The 19,634-nt window shown below is 35.5% G+C and overlaps 6 protein-coding genes across 6 annotated transcripts; 2 read left to right on the top strand and 4 right to left on the bottom strand.

Annotated features, from left to right (window-relative positions):
- Positions 1-28: 28 nt before the first annotated feature.
- Positions 29-982, bottom strand: LOC119634877. Its single transcript, XM_038029289.1, has 3 exons — positions 646-982; positions 446-577; positions 29-375 (listed from the first exon to the last, which is right to left on the bottom strand). The coding sequence occupies exons 1-3, from the start codon at positions 787-789 to the stop codon at positions 112-114; spliced, it is 540 nt and encodes a 179-aa protein (XP_037885217.1). The 5' UTR covers positions 790-982; the 3' UTR covers positions 29-111.
- Positions 983-1,085: 103 nt separating this feature from the next.
- On the top strand, positions 1,086-2,401 carry LOC119634764 (protein lin-7 homolog C). The gene is made up of 5 exons (XM_038029115.1): positions 1,086-1,337; positions 1,420-1,593; positions 1,740-1,832; positions 1,893-2,026; positions 2,097-2,401. Exons 1-5 carry the CDS (start codon positions 1,295-1,297, stop codon positions 2,244-2,246), a joined length of 594 nt encoding a protein of 197 aa, XP_037885043.1. The 5' UTR covers positions 1,086-1,294; the 3' UTR covers positions 2,247-2,401.
- Positions 2,402-2,437: 36 nt separating this feature from the next.
- LOC119634766 (programmed cell death protein 6) lies at positions 2,438-3,477 on the bottom strand. The gene is made up of 3 exons (XM_038029116.1): positions 3,245-3,477; positions 2,790-3,165; positions 2,438-2,715 (listed from the first exon to the last, which is right to left on the bottom strand). Exons 1-3 carry the CDS (start codon positions 3,304-3,306, stop codon positions 2,614-2,616), a joined length of 540 nt encoding a protein of 179 aa, XP_037885044.1. The 5' UTR covers positions 3,307-3,477; the 3' UTR covers positions 2,438-2,613.
- An 804-nt stretch (positions 3,478-4,281) lies between these two features.
- Positions 4,282-10,461, top strand: LOC119634676 ((E3-independent) E2 ubiquitin-conjugating enzyme). The gene is made up of 12 exons (XM_038028966.1): positions 4,282-4,540; positions 4,671-4,931; positions 5,100-5,353; positions 5,418-5,631; positions 5,705-6,742; positions 6,806-6,954; positions 7,062-7,503; positions 7,573-7,662; positions 7,722-8,977; positions 9,217-9,554; positions 9,625-9,834; positions 9,901-10,461. The coding sequence occupies exons 1-12, from the start codon at positions 4,418-4,420 to the stop codon at positions 10,074-10,076; spliced, it is 4,551 nt and encodes a 1,516-aa protein (XP_037884894.1). The 5' UTR covers positions 4,282-4,417; the 3' UTR covers positions 10,077-10,461.
- A 1,765-nt stretch (positions 10,462-12,226) lies between these two features.
- On the bottom strand, positions 12,227-15,006 carry LOC119634677 (serine protease easter-like). Its single transcript, XM_038028967.1, has 4 exons — positions 14,817-15,006; positions 13,364-13,548; positions 13,102-13,276; positions 12,227-13,036 (listed from the first exon to the last, which is right to left on the bottom strand). Exons 1-4 carry the CDS (start codon positions 14,887-14,889, stop codon positions 12,303-12,305), a joined length of 1,167 nt encoding a protein of 388 aa, XP_037884895.1. The 5' UTR covers positions 14,890-15,006; the 3' UTR covers positions 12,227-12,302.
- An 823-nt stretch (positions 15,007-15,829) lies between these two features.
- On the bottom strand, positions 15,830-18,256 carry LOC119634697 (eukaryotic translation initiation factor 3 subunit D-1). The gene is made up of 5 exons (XM_038029007.1): positions 17,937-18,256; positions 17,510-17,657; positions 16,968-17,449; positions 16,598-16,890; positions 15,830-16,535 (listed from the first exon to the last, which is right to left on the bottom strand). The coding sequence occupies exons 1-5, from the start codon at positions 18,121-18,123 to the stop codon at positions 15,984-15,986; spliced, it is 1,662 nt and encodes a 553-aa protein (XP_037884935.1). The 5' UTR covers positions 18,124-18,256; the 3' UTR covers positions 15,830-15,983.
- Between the last annotated feature and the right edge of the window lie 1,378 nt (positions 18,257-19,634).

The following is a 19,634-nucleotide window of genomic DNA, read 5'->3' as shown; positions in this document are numbered from 1 at the left end:
TGCGATACAATTTCAAACAATGTGGGTAAGTATACTATTTTTTTATTATTGTTAATTTTTAAAATTTAATTTAACATCATTTGTGAATTAATAAACCTAATTAGAAGAACATCAGTCATTGTGCTGCAAAGCACCTTCAGCACTGCTTCGATCTATGGCCAAAGCTCTCGCACTGGTACTGGCGACTATGTCGCTTTCTTCGTTACCTTCTGCGGCTGTTGCTGCAACAGATCTTGACGTAGATAAAGTTGTATGATAAAGTGCGCGATTCTGTTCCGTCAGCCGGCGCGAGCGTGTTTCATCGTCGGTTAGGCTGATTTCGTCTTCTGAATTCTCGATACTCGATACATCTAGAAACAATACGCGTTGAGGATCCTAATTAAAACAATGCAAAAGCGCATAAGAGCATACAGCACTGTTAAGTATTGATAAGACAGATGCAGACCTTGTACCTTTTATCGCGCAAAACACGTTCCTGTTTAATTCTTGACAAACGCATTAGAAGATCGTAATGCTGCTCTACGCGGCGAAGACATGTAGTGCATATGGTTTTAGGTAGGGGATCTGTTGGTGAAATCTTCAAAACCCGAATCACAAGAGGACTTTTAATATTCCATACACAAAATCTTAACTCTAACAAATTACCGTAATTGGCAAGTAGCCGTTTATTTTCTCCACCAGACAAAGGCGCTGTCCTTGATCCCCGTATATGTGAATAACAATACGATGCATTTCTGAACATAAGCGACAAAGAAATCCTGAAATACACGCCTTGTCTATGCTACCCATTTTATGTTTTTCTGTGGTTGACAAATTTACTAAAGCTTCCGCAACCTTTTATCAACTATTTATTTTCTCGCCTTTAATGTTTTCCAAATGCTTCTCGTTATTTTCTCTCCATTTATTTATACATATATTATTGTCGATACTGCAAATGCTGCCACTAAGCTTTTATTTTTATTCCTGTCGTTATTAATACCATTATGAAATGTCAGTTGATTGTCTAGGGATACGTCTCATTCAGAATACAGTTAAATCATATTTATCTATCTCTTTTACCCAATTTCAGTTTTCATGTGTCAGCTGTTATGTGCCCAGCAATTAAAAAATACTACAATATGTTTATATAAATTATTACCGCTCACGGCAACGCTGTTATTTATAAAATATAAATTTCTACGCTTGTGCCCTAAAACAAGCTGCAACATAATAATATATAACAGATTGTAGCCTGGAAGATTCTAAAAATAAAGTTGTATTTGTAGGGCTTAAGAATTATTAGAACATTTCGAAAATGTCGGATGTTTGCGAACCTTTGACTTTGACTTTGGCTAGAGGCAAGAAAGATTCAAAACGATATATGTACAAGTCTCTAACAGTACGAAATTGTAATTGATTTTTAACGCTCTTTTCTTGTAGATGTGAAAAGATCCATAGAGTTGCTGGAAAAACTTCAAGCTAGCGGCGATTTTCCAACAACCCGTTTAGCCGCTTTACAAAAAGTACTCCAAAGCGATTTTCTTAATGCGGTACGAGAAGTATACGAGCACGTCTATGAAACGGTAGACATTCAGGGGTCGCAAGATGTAAGAGGTAAGGGTTTGTTTAAAGCAGTCAATAGAAACCAGTTGATAATGCAAATGAATGCGAATAGAATTCGTGTAACTTTTCCTAACCATTTCCTCATAAAAAATTTGTTGAAAGCAATTTCAAAAAAACTAAATTTTAATATTTATTAGCTTCAGCTACAGCCAAAGCTACAGTTGCTGCTTTCGCTGCCAGTGAGGGACATGCTCATCCAAGAGTTGTTGAGTTACCAAAAACTGAGGAAGGTAAAATTAGTGAATTTTTCATATTAACTAGTTGACGAATGCAATTTATTTTTGAAAAAGGTCTCGGTTTTAATGTAATGGGTGGCAAAGAACAGAATTCGCCTATTTATATTTCACGTATTATACCTGGTGGTGTAGCTGATCGCCATGGAGGGCTGAAGCGTGGTGATCAACTTCTTTCCGTTAACGGAGTGGTATGATAATTATTTTGTTAGTTATAGGTCGAAAGAGGGTAATAAAAAACTTCAAATTCATTTTTTTCAGTCCGTTGAAGGAGAAAATCATGAAAAGGCAGTAGAATTGCTTAAACAAGCCGTAGGATCAGTTAAATTAGTTGTACGTTATACTCCAAAGGTCCTGGAAGAAATGGAGATGCGTTTTGACAAACAACGCACAACACGCCGTCGCCAGTAGAGATGCGCTCTAGCAACAAAATCGTTCTATCACTCCTCCGTATTGTGCTCTATTTCTTAATTGTTATTGAAAAAACATCATACGAATATAAGCTAAAAGTTCTGCATGAAACTCCCCTATGTTATAGATTGAATACATTATCTTAAATGAGGCTGCAAATTTATTTATACTTTTGGAACGTCTCCTTTTATTTAAAATAATATTAACTTTACATGATTTATAGAAAAGTGCGATATCATATCCCCCATTAATAATTTCTACACGCATATGTGGATTATTGGTAATGACTTTCTACTTAAATTTGGCACCCGATTAAGGCAATGTTTAATAATGCTGCTGACGCGGAAAACTCGACCGCATTCTAATTTTAAATTTTCAGCGAAAAGACCATGCTTAGAAATTGTTCGTAGTGTATTGTTATTACCCCATCCATATCGGTATCGTGTTGTCGAAATGCTGATGTTAGTGTCTGTGCGAAAAAGGAAAAACCCAATTCATTTTCTTATAAGTGAGCAATATCGTTAAGATCGCATTTATGCTTACATATAAGACAATGCAACATTGTATGAAATCATCGAAGAGTATGGTGCCGCGACCAAATCGATCAAATTTACGCAAAAGTAAATCAATTATATTGTCCGATAGTCTGTACCCAAAAGAGGTGAGAGCTGTCTTCAGTTCAGCTTTGTCTATGTTGCCAGAATTGTCACGATCGAACGAACGGAAACAATTCTGCCAATCTGTTACATATTTCCAAAGTGCACCAAAATCCTGGAAGGATACAGTGCCGCGACTTTCCCTGTCAAACATACCAATCATAAGACGCACTGTTTCCGGGTTGAAAGGACTCCATGTACCATTTGAAAGAGCAACTTGTAACTCATCCGCGGATATATAGCCGCTACGATCTTTATCTACCCTATATGACGCATTCGTTCGAAAGATAAACAAGCATGTTTGTTTGGTTAGATATAAATTCGAGAAGCTTTCACATATACCTTTGAAAAACATCCCACAGAAACTGTTGATCTGGCATTTGTGATTGGTGCATATAAGCCATCGATTTACAAAGGAAACAAATTTAAATACGCGTCAGTTAAAGCAATAATCTAATAATAAAACACCACAAATACTTTTTTAAGTCAAAAACAATTGCGGAGATAAATGAATTACTGAAAGAATGAAACTGACTTAACAGGGCTGCACTTCAGTACACGTAAAAAATAAGTTTCTCTCATTTGCCTCTTTTTTTATTCAGGCTATAGACGAAATAGAAGCGAAGGCTATTCTTCTATTCGAAATTTTTCAGATATTACACAAAATAATCAATATTAATATCGGAAGAGAATAAATGAATTTGGCATTTCGTTTGGAAGCGTGTGTGTCAATATAAAAATTGATACAATCATATTTATGGTACTCAGCTGTTGGAATGCCCTAAAACCTTGAATTTTGATATGTTTTATCGAAATTTTACAAATCAATCTACCGAAGCCCTGGTCGGTCCATAAACATGCCTATAACAAAAAAAAAAAATTAAAAAAAAACCCAATATTTTCAACATAGTTTTTCACCAATTTATGGCGATAGGTCCATTTGTTTTTCGTAGAAAAAATTTATTCTGCGAGTATGTTTGTATGTTCATGCGATTGGGATAAAAGATTTTTTTATTTATTGCGTCACAAAAAATTTTCGAGAATTCTTAAAATCTCGTAACGGCTTGGAACAACTACTTTTTCTTGTTTCTCGTTTGAAAATCCCCACTTGTACATTTTTACATCTTCGAAATGATCAATAATCTAATAATATTTTACATATGGAAGTAAGTCTTAAAATTTGGCAGTTCTGTGTTTCAGTTCGCTTTTTACTTTATTTATTAATAATTTGTGAGTGTCGTAAAATTAATTCCGTTAACTTTGGCAAAGAAATAATTATAGAAACCAACAACTTAAAAAAAAAAAAAGGAAAAGGGATAACAAGAAAAAATCGAAATTAAAGTAAAATATATACGAAAAGTAGCAAATTTTTTTTGTACTCTTTGTCATATATAATAAATAGGAAAAAATTCAAATGTGATTGAAAAAATTTTAAATTTACACACTATAAGCATTTAATTGGAAGTCATTGCTAGACGCGATAGCTGAAGTAATTTTTTCAAGAGCCACTTTATAATGGAAACAGACCACGTTTTCAAAGAATCTAAAATAGTAACCACAAATAATAGTTCAAACGAAAATGGTTCGTCGGATACTCAACCTAAAAATCAAACCATTGTTGATGAATCAAAGGGAAATGTATGTATGAATGCGGCTCGTATGAGAGTAACTGGCTCGCTCATTTAATTACTCCCATACGAGCCGAAATTTGTTTACAATTCCAAATGCAAAAGTGCTAATAATGTACATTATATTGTACATTGTACAGGGAGCTTCGCCAAAAAAAGTCAGTAACATTCAAGGAAAACCAGTGACATCAGCTAATACCATAGTGGATAAACAATATTTTTACGAGGATGAAGTATTTCGAATCGATAAAAAAGGCCGTGTCAAATTCGGTCTTGTTGTTGAGACATCTGGGTTCTACTCGGATGAGGAAGATGAAGAGTTCGAAGAACCACTTTTCAACGGTGATTTGCGTGTTATTTGGTATCCAGACGGACAAGACGTGACCGTCAAAGAGAACTCGGTAAGTTAGGAATTGGAAAAATCGAAAAGAAGAAAAACCAGCTGTTTCTTGAGGCTCTCTTTTTTGCCAATAATTACTTCTTAATTGCTAAATGTGTCCCGGCAACAGCTGATTTCAATTGTAATAAGTTTCCATTCCGTTAATTGATTTCTATTCTTTGTCCGTCAGATTGGCTTAGCGGATCGGACTTTGATGCCAGGAGATATTGTCCGGCGTATGGTGCCTGGAAAATTTACGCAACGCGGTTATTGCAGCAATATTCGCATGTGGGCTGACGTGAAAGTGCTTGGTACAAAATATGTGATAAAAAATGTCGACGCTGAACGACTGAGGCTTATTTCTACGTGGCAAAGTGACAGTGCCGTATGTCTCGACTCTTGGGTGGGCAGTACAAAAGAAGTGGAAGAAAAAGCTATTTTAAGGTATAAAAGGGAACTTGCCTTAATATCGAAAAAAAAATTTCATTCTTTCGAGAAACCTTTCCAGAACTCCATCAGGTTGTCGGGTAGAAATATCCTCAAACGATTTTTATGCCTTTAAAGATGTCAATTCACGCTATCAACGTGATGCTTACGAAGCGCAGGTATTCTATCCTGGTAATGTAATCGTTGGATCGTTACCGCCTTTACAAAGCATTAAAATACTAACTCCTGATATTCCATTGCATACAAATAAGAAGGGTAAACCTCTATCACGTAAGGTAAGCTATATATTTTGATAAACAGTGGTTTGCTTTTAGTTTCATTTTTCCTATAAACAATTTGTAATAATAGTTTACGATTGAAAGCGTTTATACCGACACTGTGTGGGTGCATTGGCAATGTAGGGCGCTTTCAGAAGAAGCTGATTTGGAGCAAGTTGCCACCATGCAGCCAACTTCTAGTATTTCCGGAGATAATCTAAAACGTTTGAAACGTTTGAATTTATTTGAAGCTTGCATGCTTCAAATCAACGATCGTAGTTATCTTACATATTCGTCAGGTGATACGCTTATCAAAAAATCTGAATGGTATAAGGAACAGTCACAAAAATTCAAAACGATTTTAAGGCAGCAAAGAAATGAAAGGCGTAGTAACGACGCCATGCAGTCAGAAAATTTTGCCACTTGTGGGCACAGCACAACTCAAAATACGAGTACCCCGCATCACTATGAAAAATCAAAGAAAAAAGTTGCTCTCTATTTAGATAGTGATAGATCGTCCTGCAAGTTTAAAAAGCTTAGTTCCAAGCACAAAGAAAAAGTACATAAAAAGGCTAAAGTAAGTCGTGACCAAGATGAGAATGATGATGATGAGTGGATATCTGAAGACGAATATGTCTTAATGGACAAAAACAATTGTAGCGATGAGTCCATACAAAAAGCAGACAGCAGCAAGACTAAATTAGAACAAATAGTTACCAGTTCTTTTAGTAAAAGTAATCTTTGGTGTACGAAGATGTTCAATGAAGAAGCAGCAGACGAACCGCTGTCCAGAAACTCCCCCAATGATGAAGGAAAGACGCCTACTGATAACGCTCAACTTTTGAGCGAGGACAGCGCGGCGAAACCCACTTCAACTTGCTCAAGCTCGTCGCCGCACAATAGTCCAAAACATTATAGCAGTCAGCAACTTAAGAAGCAAGCTCGAAAGAGTTTTCGTAAACCTTTTTCACATGAAACCTTAACTGAATTTAAGCCAAAAGAAGGCGATGAGCTTGTTACTGAATTACTTCTCGTTTACAGTACTGCAACCGTTGTTTGGCAAGACGGTACGACAGAGCATAATATACCATCTACGGAGTTATACCCCATACATCATTTGGATACACACGTACGTTTTCCATGTTATGCGTTCTTGTTATTCTGACTATATTCACAGAGTATATTATTGCAGGAATTCTTTCCTGGGGACTTTGTTATATCTGGAAAAGAGGACGCTAACGTAAATTATCGCGATTACGGTGTGATACAAACTGTTGACCATATCGGAAGGATAGCGCATGTAAAATGGTTTACCACTTACACTTCAACGGATGAACCACAGTAAGTTTAAATTTACCTACGTACGTGTACGTTTAAATGGAATCGAACATTCTTTATGTAAATTATGAAAAGCATGTACATTGTGCCATTCTAATACTCTCATTTAGGCCAACTTATAAAGGTGACTCTGAAGTTAGCGTTTACGATCTAAAAGATCACCCTGACTTTCAATACCGTCCTGGAACTATGGTTATCCGCGTTGCCAATTTTGTTGGTGAAGATGCCAAGTGTACGGCTGGTCAAATTATTGATAATTTTGTTGATGGACGTGTTAAAGTTTGGTGGGTTGACGGCCATATCAGTATGTGTTGGCCTCAAGATCTTTTCGAGGTTGGTCAATACGACGGCGCTGCGGAAGCGTGGACTCAAGACTCTGAAGATTCATGGGAGACGGAATCGGAAAATAGTGAATATGGCGGCGGCGGTAGCAATAACATACAAATGTCTTTAGCTGAGTCGCAAATTTTAACGAACATTGAAAAAGCACGTGTGGCGATAAGTCGTCTAGAGGAAATTTTTAACATAAATCCCAATTTACAAAATCCTGAGGTATGTGAATTTCAATTAATCAGTTATGCTTTGTTGCACCCTCGTTTGCCATTTAAATATAAATTGTAGGTAATGAAGAAACTTTTAAATGTTTATAAAGGTTGTCGGTATATGGATCGTTTACTAAACACAAATTTCTTCCATGAGGATAATTTTAAGGTTCATTTTTAATTCAGTTTGTTATGTTCATATTTATTATGGTTACGAAATTTTTCCAGGGACTTATTGAACGTGTACGAAAGGGAGGCAATCAGAAGATGCATGAGCGCGTGCAGGATCAAAAAAATCGCCTTTTCAGCGATGTTGTTCCACCGAGATGTTCTAATTCTATTCCGAAGCAACAAATTCAATGTAGTGCTGTTGTGGCTGTGAACCACGTTCAGAAATCTCAATTATCAAATCAATCTTTAGAGGCTCCTTCCTCTAAAGAGTTTTCTCCAAGGGTAATCTTCAACATTTCGTCAACACAAATTAAAAATTCTTCACATTCAAACGCAGAGATAGTAACAAACAGTGTTGGTCCAGTGTCAAAAAGACGCCCCTCTCCTTCATGCAGTGTCCAGGAGTCACAAAATAACAAAATGGAGGATTTGGCAATGCAAGAATGTAAAGAATGCATTGCAGGAAATGGGAAGGATGAAGCAAAAACAGACACTATATCTGCTTGTGAGAGTGAAAAGGCAGGCAATAATGAGGAAGCCACTCATGAAGAGAGCATAACAGCCAGCAAAAATAACCAATATAATGCTGAAAAGAATGAACTGCTTAATTCGGTTATGTTCAACATTGAAAAAGCATACGAGAAAACTACATTGCTGACAACGGCTATCGATTCATCTTCTCAAGATGATTCTGGTAATTTTTCGCGCAATGAAAACGATAATGGGTGCTCCTTATGTTCCTTAGATGTTACAAATGCGGAGACTAACTGCTCCTTGATCAAGGTTATCGAAAATCAACAATCCGTCTCCAATAGTAGTATTGAATTAATTGAAGATGGAGCACCTGAATTAGTTTGTGTACGTCTTTGCTCCTTACTCAAAGATCAAATGGTCCAGTTCATTAAGCTGATAAAAGAGAAATACTTTAAAGATGACTATCCCACTCTAAGTAATGTTTTCAATAATGCAGTCGTTGAAATAGAAGATGTAACAAACGAGGCAACTGGTCAAATTCAAGAAGCCGATGATAAGGAAGATTTTACTATGGCTTTATTGCCCGCAGAAGAGACGACGCAAATAACTCCCCCGCCAAAAGTGGCCTCTAACTCTATAATCGTTAATCTTCCTTCAGAAACTACTACTTCAACATATACAGTGCCTTCAGAGTGTTTTCAAATATTGTCGGTAGCACCAAAGGATCATAAATATCATTTAACAATTTTCCATCCAAATAATACACAGCAGTATTACAAAGCAGTTCAAAGAGAGCATCGCATGTTGAAAAGTTCCTTGCCACCGGGCGTATGGGTCAGGTATGTATTGATAATACGTATTTTTAATTAGCTTAAATATAGTTATCGAAGTCAGTTTGATGGGCAAACCAATGAAATCGCATATAAAACACTAGAAGAAACTTGATAAATAATAAGCCTTACGCCCAATTCGATTCTTTACACTAGAAGAGATGAACGGCAGACTCAAGGCTAAACTTTTTTGGCGTACTTTGTATTTACTTATGCAAGACGTGAATATATCTTTTTAACATTTGCAGAGGGTTTGAAGATCGTATGGATTTAATGAGTGTCATGATTGAGGGTCCTGAGAAAACACCATACGAAGACGGCATCTTTCTTTTTGATCTACAATTGGGATCCGAATATCCGAAATGTCCTCCTTTATGCCATTACATTAGCTATTGCTCTGACCGTTTGAATCCCAATTTATACGAGGATGGCAAAGTTTGTGTTTCCCTACTAGGCACTTGGTCAGGAAGAGATACCGAGACTTGGGGCTCTAACAGCACTATTTTGCAAGTGATTGTTTCCATTCAGGGTTTAATTTTAGTAGATGAGCCATATTTTAATGAAGCTGGCTATGAAAAACAAAAAGGTAAACAGCATTATGAAAAATTCTTCATTCCTCTTCTATCAAGTTATTTTTGTGTTTTTTTTTTTCTAAGACACGCAGCACGGTAAAGAAAACTCACGCATGTACAATGAAATGGTTATCATTAAGCTGATACAAGCTACAACAAAGCTGCTGCAAAACCCGCCAGATATATTTAGTGGAGAGATTTTAAACCATTTTAAAAAAAGGGGCTTAAAAATGTACGAGCGCATTAAAAGTTGGATGGAATATTCTCTTAAAGTTAACACCGAAAAAGTAGAAGGTATGTAGCAGAGATTATTAGCACTCTAAATATTCCAAAAACAAGTTATTCCATTCGAATTCTCAGGTGCATCAGAATCAAGTAGCGTAAGTGAACCAGTTAGCATAAATTTACCCGAATTTCCGTTGGTGCCAGCCAGTCGGGGCTTTTGTTTAAGCCTAAATGGTTTATTAGAGAACTTCAAGCAGAAGCTTAATTCATTGAATAATGCTGAAAGTGTAATTGCTAATCCAAGCGAATAGTAGCTCAGCATATGGCTTAAGAATTCTATCTTCTCTAATCAGGCAAACAATCAAATCAAACGAATGCAAATGTATCTAACGGATTAATGTATAAACGTGCTAAAAGGGGAAAAAACCTCGAAGGAAGAAAGAAAAAACATTTTCTTCTGAATGTCTCGCCAAAAAAATTAATTCTAGTTAATTATAAAATATTTTTCTAAGCTTGATTAGTTTATTTTACATAGATTATAGAATAACTTGGATACCAAAGCATTCAAACCACATAAGCTTTTTTTCTTCAGCGCTCTGAAAAGTAAAATTTCAGTATTACAGCTCCGCTTCAGTCACCATAGCTATTATTTTTCTCTTTTTCAACCAAATATATATTTAGAATTTTTCAGTTTCTTCATATATTTATTAGTATTATGTTTTGTTATTACCTCAAATTTTATATTATATTTCTTGTCTCCGTTTCGGTTTATTCAGCGTATGTGTGTTTATATTTTATCCCTATCGTAATTGTTATATAATAAATATTAAACATATTTTAAAAATTGTTTATTTATTTGATGAAATCTGCTCTAATAAGCTTAACGTAACGACATCAAGAGAAGGGCCGCAATATGGATTTAATTAAACTAAGTGCAAAACTCAAAACAGTCTAATCGTTATTCAAGGCTTATTAGTGAAATGGTCAGTAAATTGGTAGATGTTCTCTTTTACGTTCCAGCATGTTCATGTTGCTCTGATATATTGATGTTCATAAATCGTTAAGTTTCTTTGTCATTCCCAAACATGCGAAAACGAGAGTTTTGGTCTTTGACGAACCAGTAGAAGCATCAGTAGCAGCGCAAAATCCTCAAGGAAGAATATTTGAACAAGGCAGATCTTTTTTATACTCCTACGATTGCAGAGTAATGAAAAAAATAATAAATATTTTATTGCAATAAACAACAACTCGCCCATAACGCGCTTCAAAAGTTCAGGTCCGTGTTTCTCAAGTCTTCCAACAAATCTTTTCAAATTTTTTACAATATTTTCTAAAATGTAATACCTTGACTTTTTTCTTTAAGTTGATTTAAATATTATTAAAAAAAAAAAAATATAGTGGACCATAATGTAACATCCTACATCAGCCTGGTTATTTATGTAACGACTTTTCGAAATACGGCGACTGGTCGCAAAAGCGGGCGGGGATCCGAACTATTTTCAGTAGGATTCGTCCGTGGCTCAAAACACGCCAGTGTACCAAATTTCTTCAAAATTTCTCAAAACTTGCGGCTTGTAAATTGAATACCAATTTACAAGGACAGCCATCAGACTCACAAGCAGGCTTCTAAACATTTTCTGAATTGCTTGGTATAATAAAAGCTGGGTCCCTCTTAAGGCTTTCTGTGTGGTGCATATCTCCGCACAAACTTGCTATTCCCTGTACCGTCAGCGGTGTAGGGTGTAAAAGGTATCAAATTACCCTCTATTTGAATACGTAGCTTAACAGCTACAATAAAATTAAACAATATTTGGGAAATCGTATTGACAAAATGGTGTAGGCGTGGTTATACACATAATGGGCGCTTGTTATCTTAGCTGAGGTAATGACATCTCCCAACATGATTCTGGAAGCACTCTCATACATGGGAAAACGAATGCTTTTGTCTAATAGTTAGTTAATCAGAAACTATTGCTTCATTGCAAACCATATCAATTAATTGAACTAAAGAAACTTGCTACGTAAACAAACAATGATGCCCTGGCTGTACAGCTGATTGCTTGTCAACTTACTTGAAGATTAGAAATCTGACTTTTCGTTATTCCTTCTTCAGCTTTTGTTCGGTGTTTTGTTGTTGTTTGCCGATTATTTTCATATATTTAGCAAGTGATTTGTATATGCAAAAGTGTGTAAATGTAATATTATTAAAGTATTTCTAGAAGCTGTAGGGGTATATACGATTTTATCTTGTCTTCTCCTATTTTTACTCTCTTTAGCTTAACTCAATTGCCATCGTTGATCGCATTGTTTTGCATTGGTTATGTATCCAAATTTTCCAAACTACAATTTGGACTATGCTATTTTCGTTACGCTTGCAAATAAGTTTACATAGCATGTCTCATTGTCACTTTATATTTTACCTTGTTTCGAAATATTTTCATTGCAAAAAAATGGGTCTAAGTCAAATGCAAGCCTTTGGCGCGAAAGACTTTATTTAGAGTATTTTTATTTATAAGACGTTAAGTCGATAATTGCGTTTATGCTACTAAATTGCTTTTGATCCAATTGATGTACTGTCCAACTCTCGTATACACACCTGGCCAACCTTGCAGGCCGCAGGGTCTGGGTCCATATGATACAACGCCCACTACGTAGTAAGCCTCCCTGCCATTAATTTTTTGCGTTGTCATTAGAGGCCCGCCGGAATCTCCACGGCAGGTATCAATCGAAGGAGCACCGCCTGCGCACAATTGTATTTCCTCGCTGATGGGCATTTGAAAAGTTCGGTACGTACTCTGGCAACTACTTATATTCCAAACATCGACCATAATTTTTAATTTCACCGAGCTGGGAACTTTCTTTTCTGTTAAGCCCCAACCTGCTACATCCATGGTAGTATTTACGAAACTTTTACTTCTTAATTCGTCAGATGTAGGTAAACAGATAGGCGCTATAAAAAAAGTATACTCAACACTCTCGATTAAACGTATCAAAGCAATATCATTAAATTGATCCTTGGAGTTTGCTACATAATTGGCATGAGCTATTGCATATTCGATAAGAACGTCCTTATGGGGAGGGGCGCAGTCTTTTTTGCCCCTCACATCTTCAACACAATCCGGATTTGTTTCTATGTTCCACTCTCCTAAGCGAACACTGTAAACTTGCCATGAAGCAGGCATATCAGGATGTTTTAAACAGTGACCTGCAGTTAAAACATAACGTGAGTTGATCAGAGTACCCCCGCAGAAAAACCCAAAAGTATTGAGACCTTTGCCGAAACAATGAAAAACGTGAAATTCGGTATAAAAGTTTCTCCATTCTACGTTATCATACCAGTTTGGTATCTAATTAAAGTCATCCAGGGAAACTCATCAATCTTAGTAACGTTACCTCCGTAGATGCGCGTGCTCAGAACATGACCACATGTTCCTACCTCTGGTAGTGTGTTGCCGGGCACGCCTTTTGATTCCGTAGTTCTTTCTTTAAGCAAACGATGCGGGCAGCAAACCTTTAAGGTGGAGAAAGGAGGGAAATAAGCAATCAAGGAAAATAAACAGGAAACTTTTATTATATTTCCAATCATGTGAAGATATACCAAGACTTGCAGAGCACTCGATGACTGGGATTTATCTTGTCCACATTGACTTTCTTGTAAGAATGCTTTGTTTTCAGCGGTGAGATTTGTCGTTAGAATTTCAAAAAGCAAACCGCAGTCTTGAATTGATATACAAAGGCCGGCTTCCTGATTTGGATTTGTGCATATGCCGTACCCCACTACCGCTATAAAAGATATAAAAAAAAGTTGAAAGAACGAAGAAAACTATTTGCGCGAGTACGAATTAAGCCAAGTATGCCATGAAGACGCTCTTGCCTGAAAAGAAATTGTAAGCTTCAAATATCGCCTCGGATTTACTTTGCACGCAAACGAAACCTAAAATAGTACGTTATGAACATTTTATCCTTAAAGAACACTTAAGAGCCGTTTATTTTGGTTACAACAAAGAGCGCGTGCGAGCCTTGAACTAAGGCCCAGGTAGATCTCTTTCGCTTATCATTTATAGTAATGCTACGAAAAAGGTAAAATAAAGTGGTTAGGTAGAATAATTGAAAAGGTCAATGTCACGTAACCATATTATTGATTATCACGTTGATCGCTAAGATTTGAGTCTTCGTGACCATGTCACGAAGAAAAACAGCATGAAAATTAAAATAAAATTACATATTTATAAGTTGCGTTACTAAACTTGTTAGCTGCTTAACCGCTTGCTACGCTAGTAAAGTGCAAACGTTTGAGTTTCATTTGAACAAATTTGTAGTGTAAAGTACGAACGATTTTGAGCGAGCACCTAGATAAAATCGAAATATATGCTATTTTTTTGGGATTTGTCTAATCTCAAAAACAAATTCATTCGATTGCTAGCGAGGGAGAAAGTTTTTTAAATTTTACATTTTATATATGTACATTTGTAGATTGGATTTCATACATTGATTCTTATGTTTTATAAAGTAATGCTGCTTCGCACATTGACGTTGATAAACGTATATTAACGATGCCATACATGTCTATGCAGGACAGTATTCGCACGGATAACTTCTCTGTCGAGGAAGTGTGCGTTAAATTGCCATTCTCTTCAAAATGTTTGAAAACATTTATTTAGTAATGAATATGCAGAAAACATATTCTAAAGAAGAGTGCAGTGTCGTGAGATTTCTCCAACAGCAATCGAAATTAAATATTCAAAATTTATTTTGTGCGTTTATATGTTTTCTAGGGACCGAAATATTAATTCCACTTAACTGCTTGCGACTTCTTATTATATCAATATTGTCCGAGTGAAAGAGCAATGTTTCAGTTAATCAAAATTTTCAGAAAACATTGGAAATTTGTTGTATAATGAATTATAGAAATCTTATCGTCTTAGAACAAACATACATATATACAATGCATGCAGGTTTTTTTTTGTTTGCTCGAAAGCGTATAGATTTTTAATTCAATACAATAATTATGACAAGCACGAGGAGTTTATTATTATATGTTGTTTCATTACCCGCTCTTGTGGCTACACTTAATGTAATCACTAAAAAAACGTTTTTTAGTGAGACTTTCAAGCATTTTCGCATTTTTTATTTTATCAAAATGAATTTGTTGAGAAATTTGCCACCAATTACCGTTACCCGCCAACGTTTGAACGTAATACTAGTTAGACAGTAACTAAACGACTGAAAACATCAAGCAGCAGCTTAAGCAAAGCTCTCAAAGATAATAATTAAAAATGCACTCTCGAAAGGAACATCACGAAAGATCTGATTGAAAAACTTTGCAATACACCTCTCTTTTATATATAAGAAAGAGAGAAGAAATGCAGATCATATATTCTTGACGTTTCTAAGAATAGTAGATTATAATAGCAGTTTGTAGCACCCGTTACAAAAAAATTTATAGAGCATATTCTCAAACTTATTTTGTACGCAATTAAAGATTCTATGATTCAAACAGATAAAACGAACTTGGCAAGTCAAATCAAGTCTGTATCAACAGTATTTTAATTGAGGTTATGAAACGGTATTGACAACCAAAGGTAGAAAGCAATCAATGACAGGCCAACATCAGCTATTTTTCTGAAGATATTGCAAAACGCATTCTCCATAAATATACTAACATAGTAATTAGTATTGCAATACTCAAAATAACAATATCCTTGAGTGAACCGCTGTAGTAACACAAATTCATAAAAACGATGCAGATTTTGATACATTTTTCATTTGTTCTTGTAATCTATGTAAATATTCTATTTAGCAGTTTGAAATACTGAGTCCGTTTATACTGAATGCTTTTTGTAAACAAATTTCGGAAATAGCTCTGTTAGGATGCTGCGCGGGCGCGTGGGCGTTGTTTAGTACCTTAGAAGGAAAAAATACATGTATAACGCATGAGTATCTTTAAAAACTTATGAAATTGATCAAATTTGGCGCATCACATCTATTATTTGCTTTGATTTTTTTTTCAATAAAATCTCTTTGAAGCATTAATATCCCTTTTGGTTTACAAAAAATTTAATAATTGGCTGTCATGGCACGCAATCGAGCTGTACATGTTTCTGCAACGAAGACCCGATGACCTTATTAAATGGTTGTAATCCACGAATTTTATTTTTGTATTTTAAAGTAAATGTAATTGTATTTAGTTCTTCAATGATACTGATAGGACAATACATTTACTTATTTCCATAATTGTAAACCGGTTGAAAAGCTTCGCCATCGTCACCTTCGCCGTCATCGGAATCGTCACTGTCAAATGTGTTGTCTGGTATGTCATACAAACGTATCATGGGCTTATTGGGATCTTTCATAATTAAATATTTTCCATCCTTCTGCTTCATAACAATGTCTATAATGCAACGTAATACGCCCCAAGCATTGTCCATGCTTAAGTTGCTCTGAGCAGCGAACTCGTGGGGTTTAAATTGCTGTGTACCTAAGATAACGTGCCTTGATGGATCGCGAGAATTAATACGTGACACATAACCTAATTTAAGTTGATCCGAGCCAGCCAGAACAGCTTGAACAGTCCACTTAGCTAATTTGCAGGCGTTGTTACGTAATTCATTAGCAAGAACAGCACCACGTTGAGTATCTAACTTTTGGCGCCACTCCATACCGTTAGCTAATTTCGAATCCCACTCATTTAACGCTTTGATTGATAAAAATTGATGATCACCATTAGGCGTTTGAAAAACACCGTCATGTTCGCAACGTGCCACCAGAACCTTTATAAGAAAACAGTTTTGCTTTCAATGTTTGATAATTTAATGTAAAATGCAAAGCATACAATATCGCTTCCGAGATCCCACTTTTTATAACGGTAGCCAACGCTGGCTACCTCAATATCTTCGTCTTCGCTTATAAATGGATTGGGCTCATCGAACTTGTATTTAGATTCGTTAGGTCCAGTTTTTAGGACTTGTTGGCTGAAGTTATGGTTAATAAATGTGGCTTCAATTGCAAGATTTCTTGGCGAATTGGGGGAGCTGTCATCATCGGTTGGTGGTTCCACGGAAGTTTCATTTACCGTCAATAAATCAAATTCCGTATTGTCGCGCTTGTCCATAAATATCTTATCGCCTTTGTAAAAGCGAAAAATAACGAACTTATAGTTATTTTCCATTGAACTGAACTCAATACTCATATTAACGACTTACCGAACTTTTCAATCACAATATCCCAAGAATAATTAGAACGAGTCGAACACATAATGGTAGCCAATATGGCATCGGTAGCAAAAACATTGCCAATAGTTTTAGACAAGCGACGTATAACAGGATCATCCGTAGTTGTCACTGTATGGACAATTCGGTCAATTTTTTGCAGAGGTTTTTCACTCTTAACATTAATGCGATCATAAGTTTTATCGTAAAATTCCAAAGTCCCACATGTTATAATATCTTCGCCTTCTTTAATATTCGGCAAGGATAATTTCATAAGACGCGGAAAGTCCATTTCTTCGATGGAAGTCCAGTCCGAGCGTACAGCGACCGAGGACTCACGTATCTTAGGGGGAACATTCCGGGCACCGAATTTCTTTGTCATACCCCGACGTGCGTCGCGAGACTTTATATTCTTACCGCCCAATGTAGTCATTACAGAATTCAAACCCCCGCGAGTATTGCGACCCCGTCCGGCCCTTTTTAAATAAAATGTTATTAAAAAAACATATGCAAAAGCTTAGACATTGGAACACTACCTTGTATTGCGTAAATTAGTACGAAAACGTCCACGTTGGTGCGGTGGCTTTTGGTCACGAGCTGTGTCCACTAAATGGAAAGTAGTTTCATCTTCTTCATGATAATAAGCATACTGATTGCCAGTGCCAAACGACGAAGCATACTTATCTATAATATACATATTTACTTTTCAAATATTCGGTTTCCTTATGTACAGTATTTGTAAAAGTAAGTAAGAAAATTATATTTGTTGCTCATCGAATTTTCGTAGCTACGATACCTTTATCTTAACAAAAAAAATAGGAAAGATTGGATATTCTGCCGTAACGCCAACACGCTATCGACAAAACGAGCACTTCTCATTTATGGGTGCAAAAATGGTCGATTTAAAACATAACCTCACAAATTAAATAAGTATTCAAAGATGCAAACGAAGATTCTACTCACTTTGATACTTTTTATCGCTACTTGATGTATTCGTCCAATCACAAATTTTGCCCAATCGATCACTTTTGCTAAAGGGCTGATACGGCACATCCTTAAATGTATCCGGCAACTCACAAGGCCCCCACCCTGTTTCGTTGAACTGCACTACCGGTTTCTCGAAACGAGGAAATTGAGTTGAAGTATTCATTTTTCTTTTCTCTTTTTCAAAGTTTATAGCTTTCACAAATTTTGGTTATCCTTTTAGAAAAATTGATCTCCTCTTTATAGACGAAATTACAAAAATTCGATTGATTGACGTGACATACAGTAATGCCAACTAAAACGTTTCTTTACCAAACATAGCGATGTTGGATCGTCATCATTAAAATATGCATGAAGTAAACAAGACATTATTTTGAAACGCCGCGAGATTGAGTTTTTATATTAAAAAATTTCTAATGCGTTTTTATACAAAACAGTGTGGCTTACTTACCACGTGATTTGGAGAAATTAAAAGTAAAATTATCTAGTAAAAACTCTGTGTATGATAGTTTGCATTGCAAATCTAGTAAAAACAGGTGATAGCCGACGTATACATTTTTTATACGTGATTGTTTCCTGTTTTTTCTCCTTATTCTCTTCCCTTTTTCTGCAGAATTTCAACATTGTTACTGTAACATTAAAACGTACAGACTGTAATGGGACTTGGAAAAGCCCCATTCCAACAGGTTTTGTTAGGTACGAATTTAATAAATGCACCACATACAATTCTTATTGTCTATATGTTTCATCAAAAGACATTTTGGTGTTCATGAAATTTTTGTACAGTCTGGGTAAGTATGCGATAAAAAACCGAATTATCATTTTGCTTGGATTATTCCAGAAGTGAAGGTGGTAAAGATAGAGTAATGGGAAAACCAATTAATCAAATAGCAATATATATACTTGTCCTCTAGAAGAAATTAATAGTTTTGTACATGATATATCCTAGGAATCAAAAAGAATTCACGTCACAATTGCCGCCAATAGAATTCCAATTCCTAATTTTTTTAATATTTTATGATTAATATATATATGTATATATATTATTATAAATATTTAAGATAGGCATAAATTTTTGTTATTTCACTTTTTAACAAATTTCTTTTTCTAATTTTTAACCTTTTTTTCTTCCTCTTTTACAATTTTTTTTCGCAAGCACTCACTTATGAAATGATTTTGTTGAAACTAATTGAATTGCATTGAGTTGATATTTCATACATGTTTATATACATGTATAAGTAAACATGAATCCCGTCCGCACGCACAACTTTCAAATATGTACGGAAAAGCACATGAAATTTGCTGATTGTGTTGGTGGTTATTCTCAAAAGTTTTGTACGATAATTCCGTCTCTGTTCCGCATAAATGTTCTATATGCAAGTTCTATTACCCAAGTTGTTTGATTAAATAAGCGTATATTCGTTCTCATTTGTTTTGCATGTATTGTGCCCCTTTTGAAAATAAACGCATATTCGTTCTCATTTGTTTTGCATGTATTGTGCCCCTTTGAAAATAAGCGTATATTCGTTCTCATTTGTTTTGCATGTAGTGTTTTAGGTAATTTTTTTTTTTATATAATATTGATATATATTGCATAGGTAGGCGTTAAGCCCAACATAATATTTTTATTCATTCCTTTTCAATACTTGACTTTAACTCTTTTCAAAGCATTGAAAG

This window comes from Glossina fuscipes, unplaced genomic scaffold (assembly GCF_014805625.2).
Source record: "Glossina fuscipes isolate IAEA_lab_2018 unplaced genomic scaffold, Yale_Gfus_2 3, whole genome shotgun sequence".
NCBI lineage: Eukaryota > Metazoa > Arthropoda > Insecta > Diptera > Glossinidae > Glossina > Glossina fuscipes.
This window is presented reverse-complemented; position numbering and strand designations above follow the sequence as displayed.

Excerpts from the sequence above, each read along its gene's own strand:
- LOC119634676 (XM_038028966.1), top strand. The coding sequence starts at position 4,418 with ATGGAAACAGACCACGTTTTCAAAGAATCTAAAATAGTAACCACAAAT. Across the intron at positions 4,932-5,099 it reads TGACCGTCAAAGAGAACTCG|ATTGGCTTAGCGGATCGGAC; the intron begins GTAAGTTAGGAA and ends TTTGTCCGTCAG. Across the intron at positions 5,632-5,704 it reads GTAAACCTCTATCACGTAAG|TTTACGATTGAAAGCGTTTA; the intron begins GTAAGCTATATA and ends TTGTAATAATAG.
- LOC119634766 (XM_038029116.1), bottom strand. The coding sequence starts at position 3,306 with ATGGCTTATATGCACCAATCACAAATGCCAGATCAACAGTTTCTGTGG. Across the intron at positions 3,166-3,244 it reads CTGTGGGATGTTTTTCAAAG|GGTAGATAAAGATCGTAGCG; the intron begins GTATATGTGAAA and ends TGCGTCATATAG. Across the intron at positions 2,716-2,789 it reads AATGTTGCATTGTCTTATAT|ACACTAACATCAGCATTTCG; the intron begins GTAAGCATAAAT and ends TTTTTCGCACAG.
- LOC119634877 (XM_038029289.1), bottom strand. The coding sequence starts at position 789 with ATGGGTAGCATAGACAAGGCGTGTATTTCAGGATTTCTTTGTCGCTTA. Across the intron at positions 578-645 it reads ACGGCTACTTGCCAATTACG|ATTTCACCAACAGATCCCCT; the intron begins GTAATTTGTTAG and ends CGGGTTTTGAAG. Across the intron at positions 376-445 it reads TGCGCGATAAAAGGTACAAG|GATCCTCAACGCGTATTGTT; the intron begins GTCTGCATCTGT and ends TGTTTTAATTAG.
- LOC119634764 (XM_038029115.1), top strand. The coding sequence starts at position 1,295 with ATGTCGGATGTTTGCGAACCTTTGACTTTGACTTTGGCTAGAG. Across the intron at positions 1,833-1,892 it reads GTTACCAAAAACTGAGGAAG|GTCTCGGTTTTAATGTAATG; the intron begins GTAAAATTAGTG and ends TTTTTGAAAAAG. Across the intron at positions 2,027-2,096 it reads TTCTTTCCGTTAACGGAGTG|TCCGTTGAAGGAGAAAATCA; the intron begins GTATGATAATTA and ends CATTTTTTTCAG.
- LOC119634697 (XM_038029007.1), bottom strand. The coding sequence starts at position 18,123 with ATGAATACTTCAACTCAATTTCCTCGTTTCGAGAAACCGGTAGTGCAG. Across the intron at positions 16,891-16,967 it reads TATTGTGATTGAAAAGTTCG|GCGATAAGATATTTATGGAC; the intron begins GTAAGTCGTTAA and ends GCTTTTACAAAG. Across the intron at positions 16,536-16,597 it reads GGGATCTCGGAAGCGATATT|GTTCTGGTGGCACGTTGCGA; the intron begins GTATGCTTTGCA and ends TTTCTTATAAAG.
- LOC119634677 (XM_038028967.1), bottom strand. The coding sequence starts at position 14,889 with ATGCGAAAATGCTTGAAAGTCTCACTAAAAAACGTTTTTTTAGTGATT. Across the intron at positions 13,549-14,816 it reads AAGTGTAGCCACAAGAGCGG|CGGTAGTGGGGTACGGCATA; the intron begins GTAATGAAACAA and ends TATCTTTTATAG. Across the intron at positions 13,037-13,101 it reads TTTAATTAGATACCAAACTG|GTCTCAATACTTTTGGGTTT; the intron begins GTATGATAACGT and ends GTTTCGGCAAAG.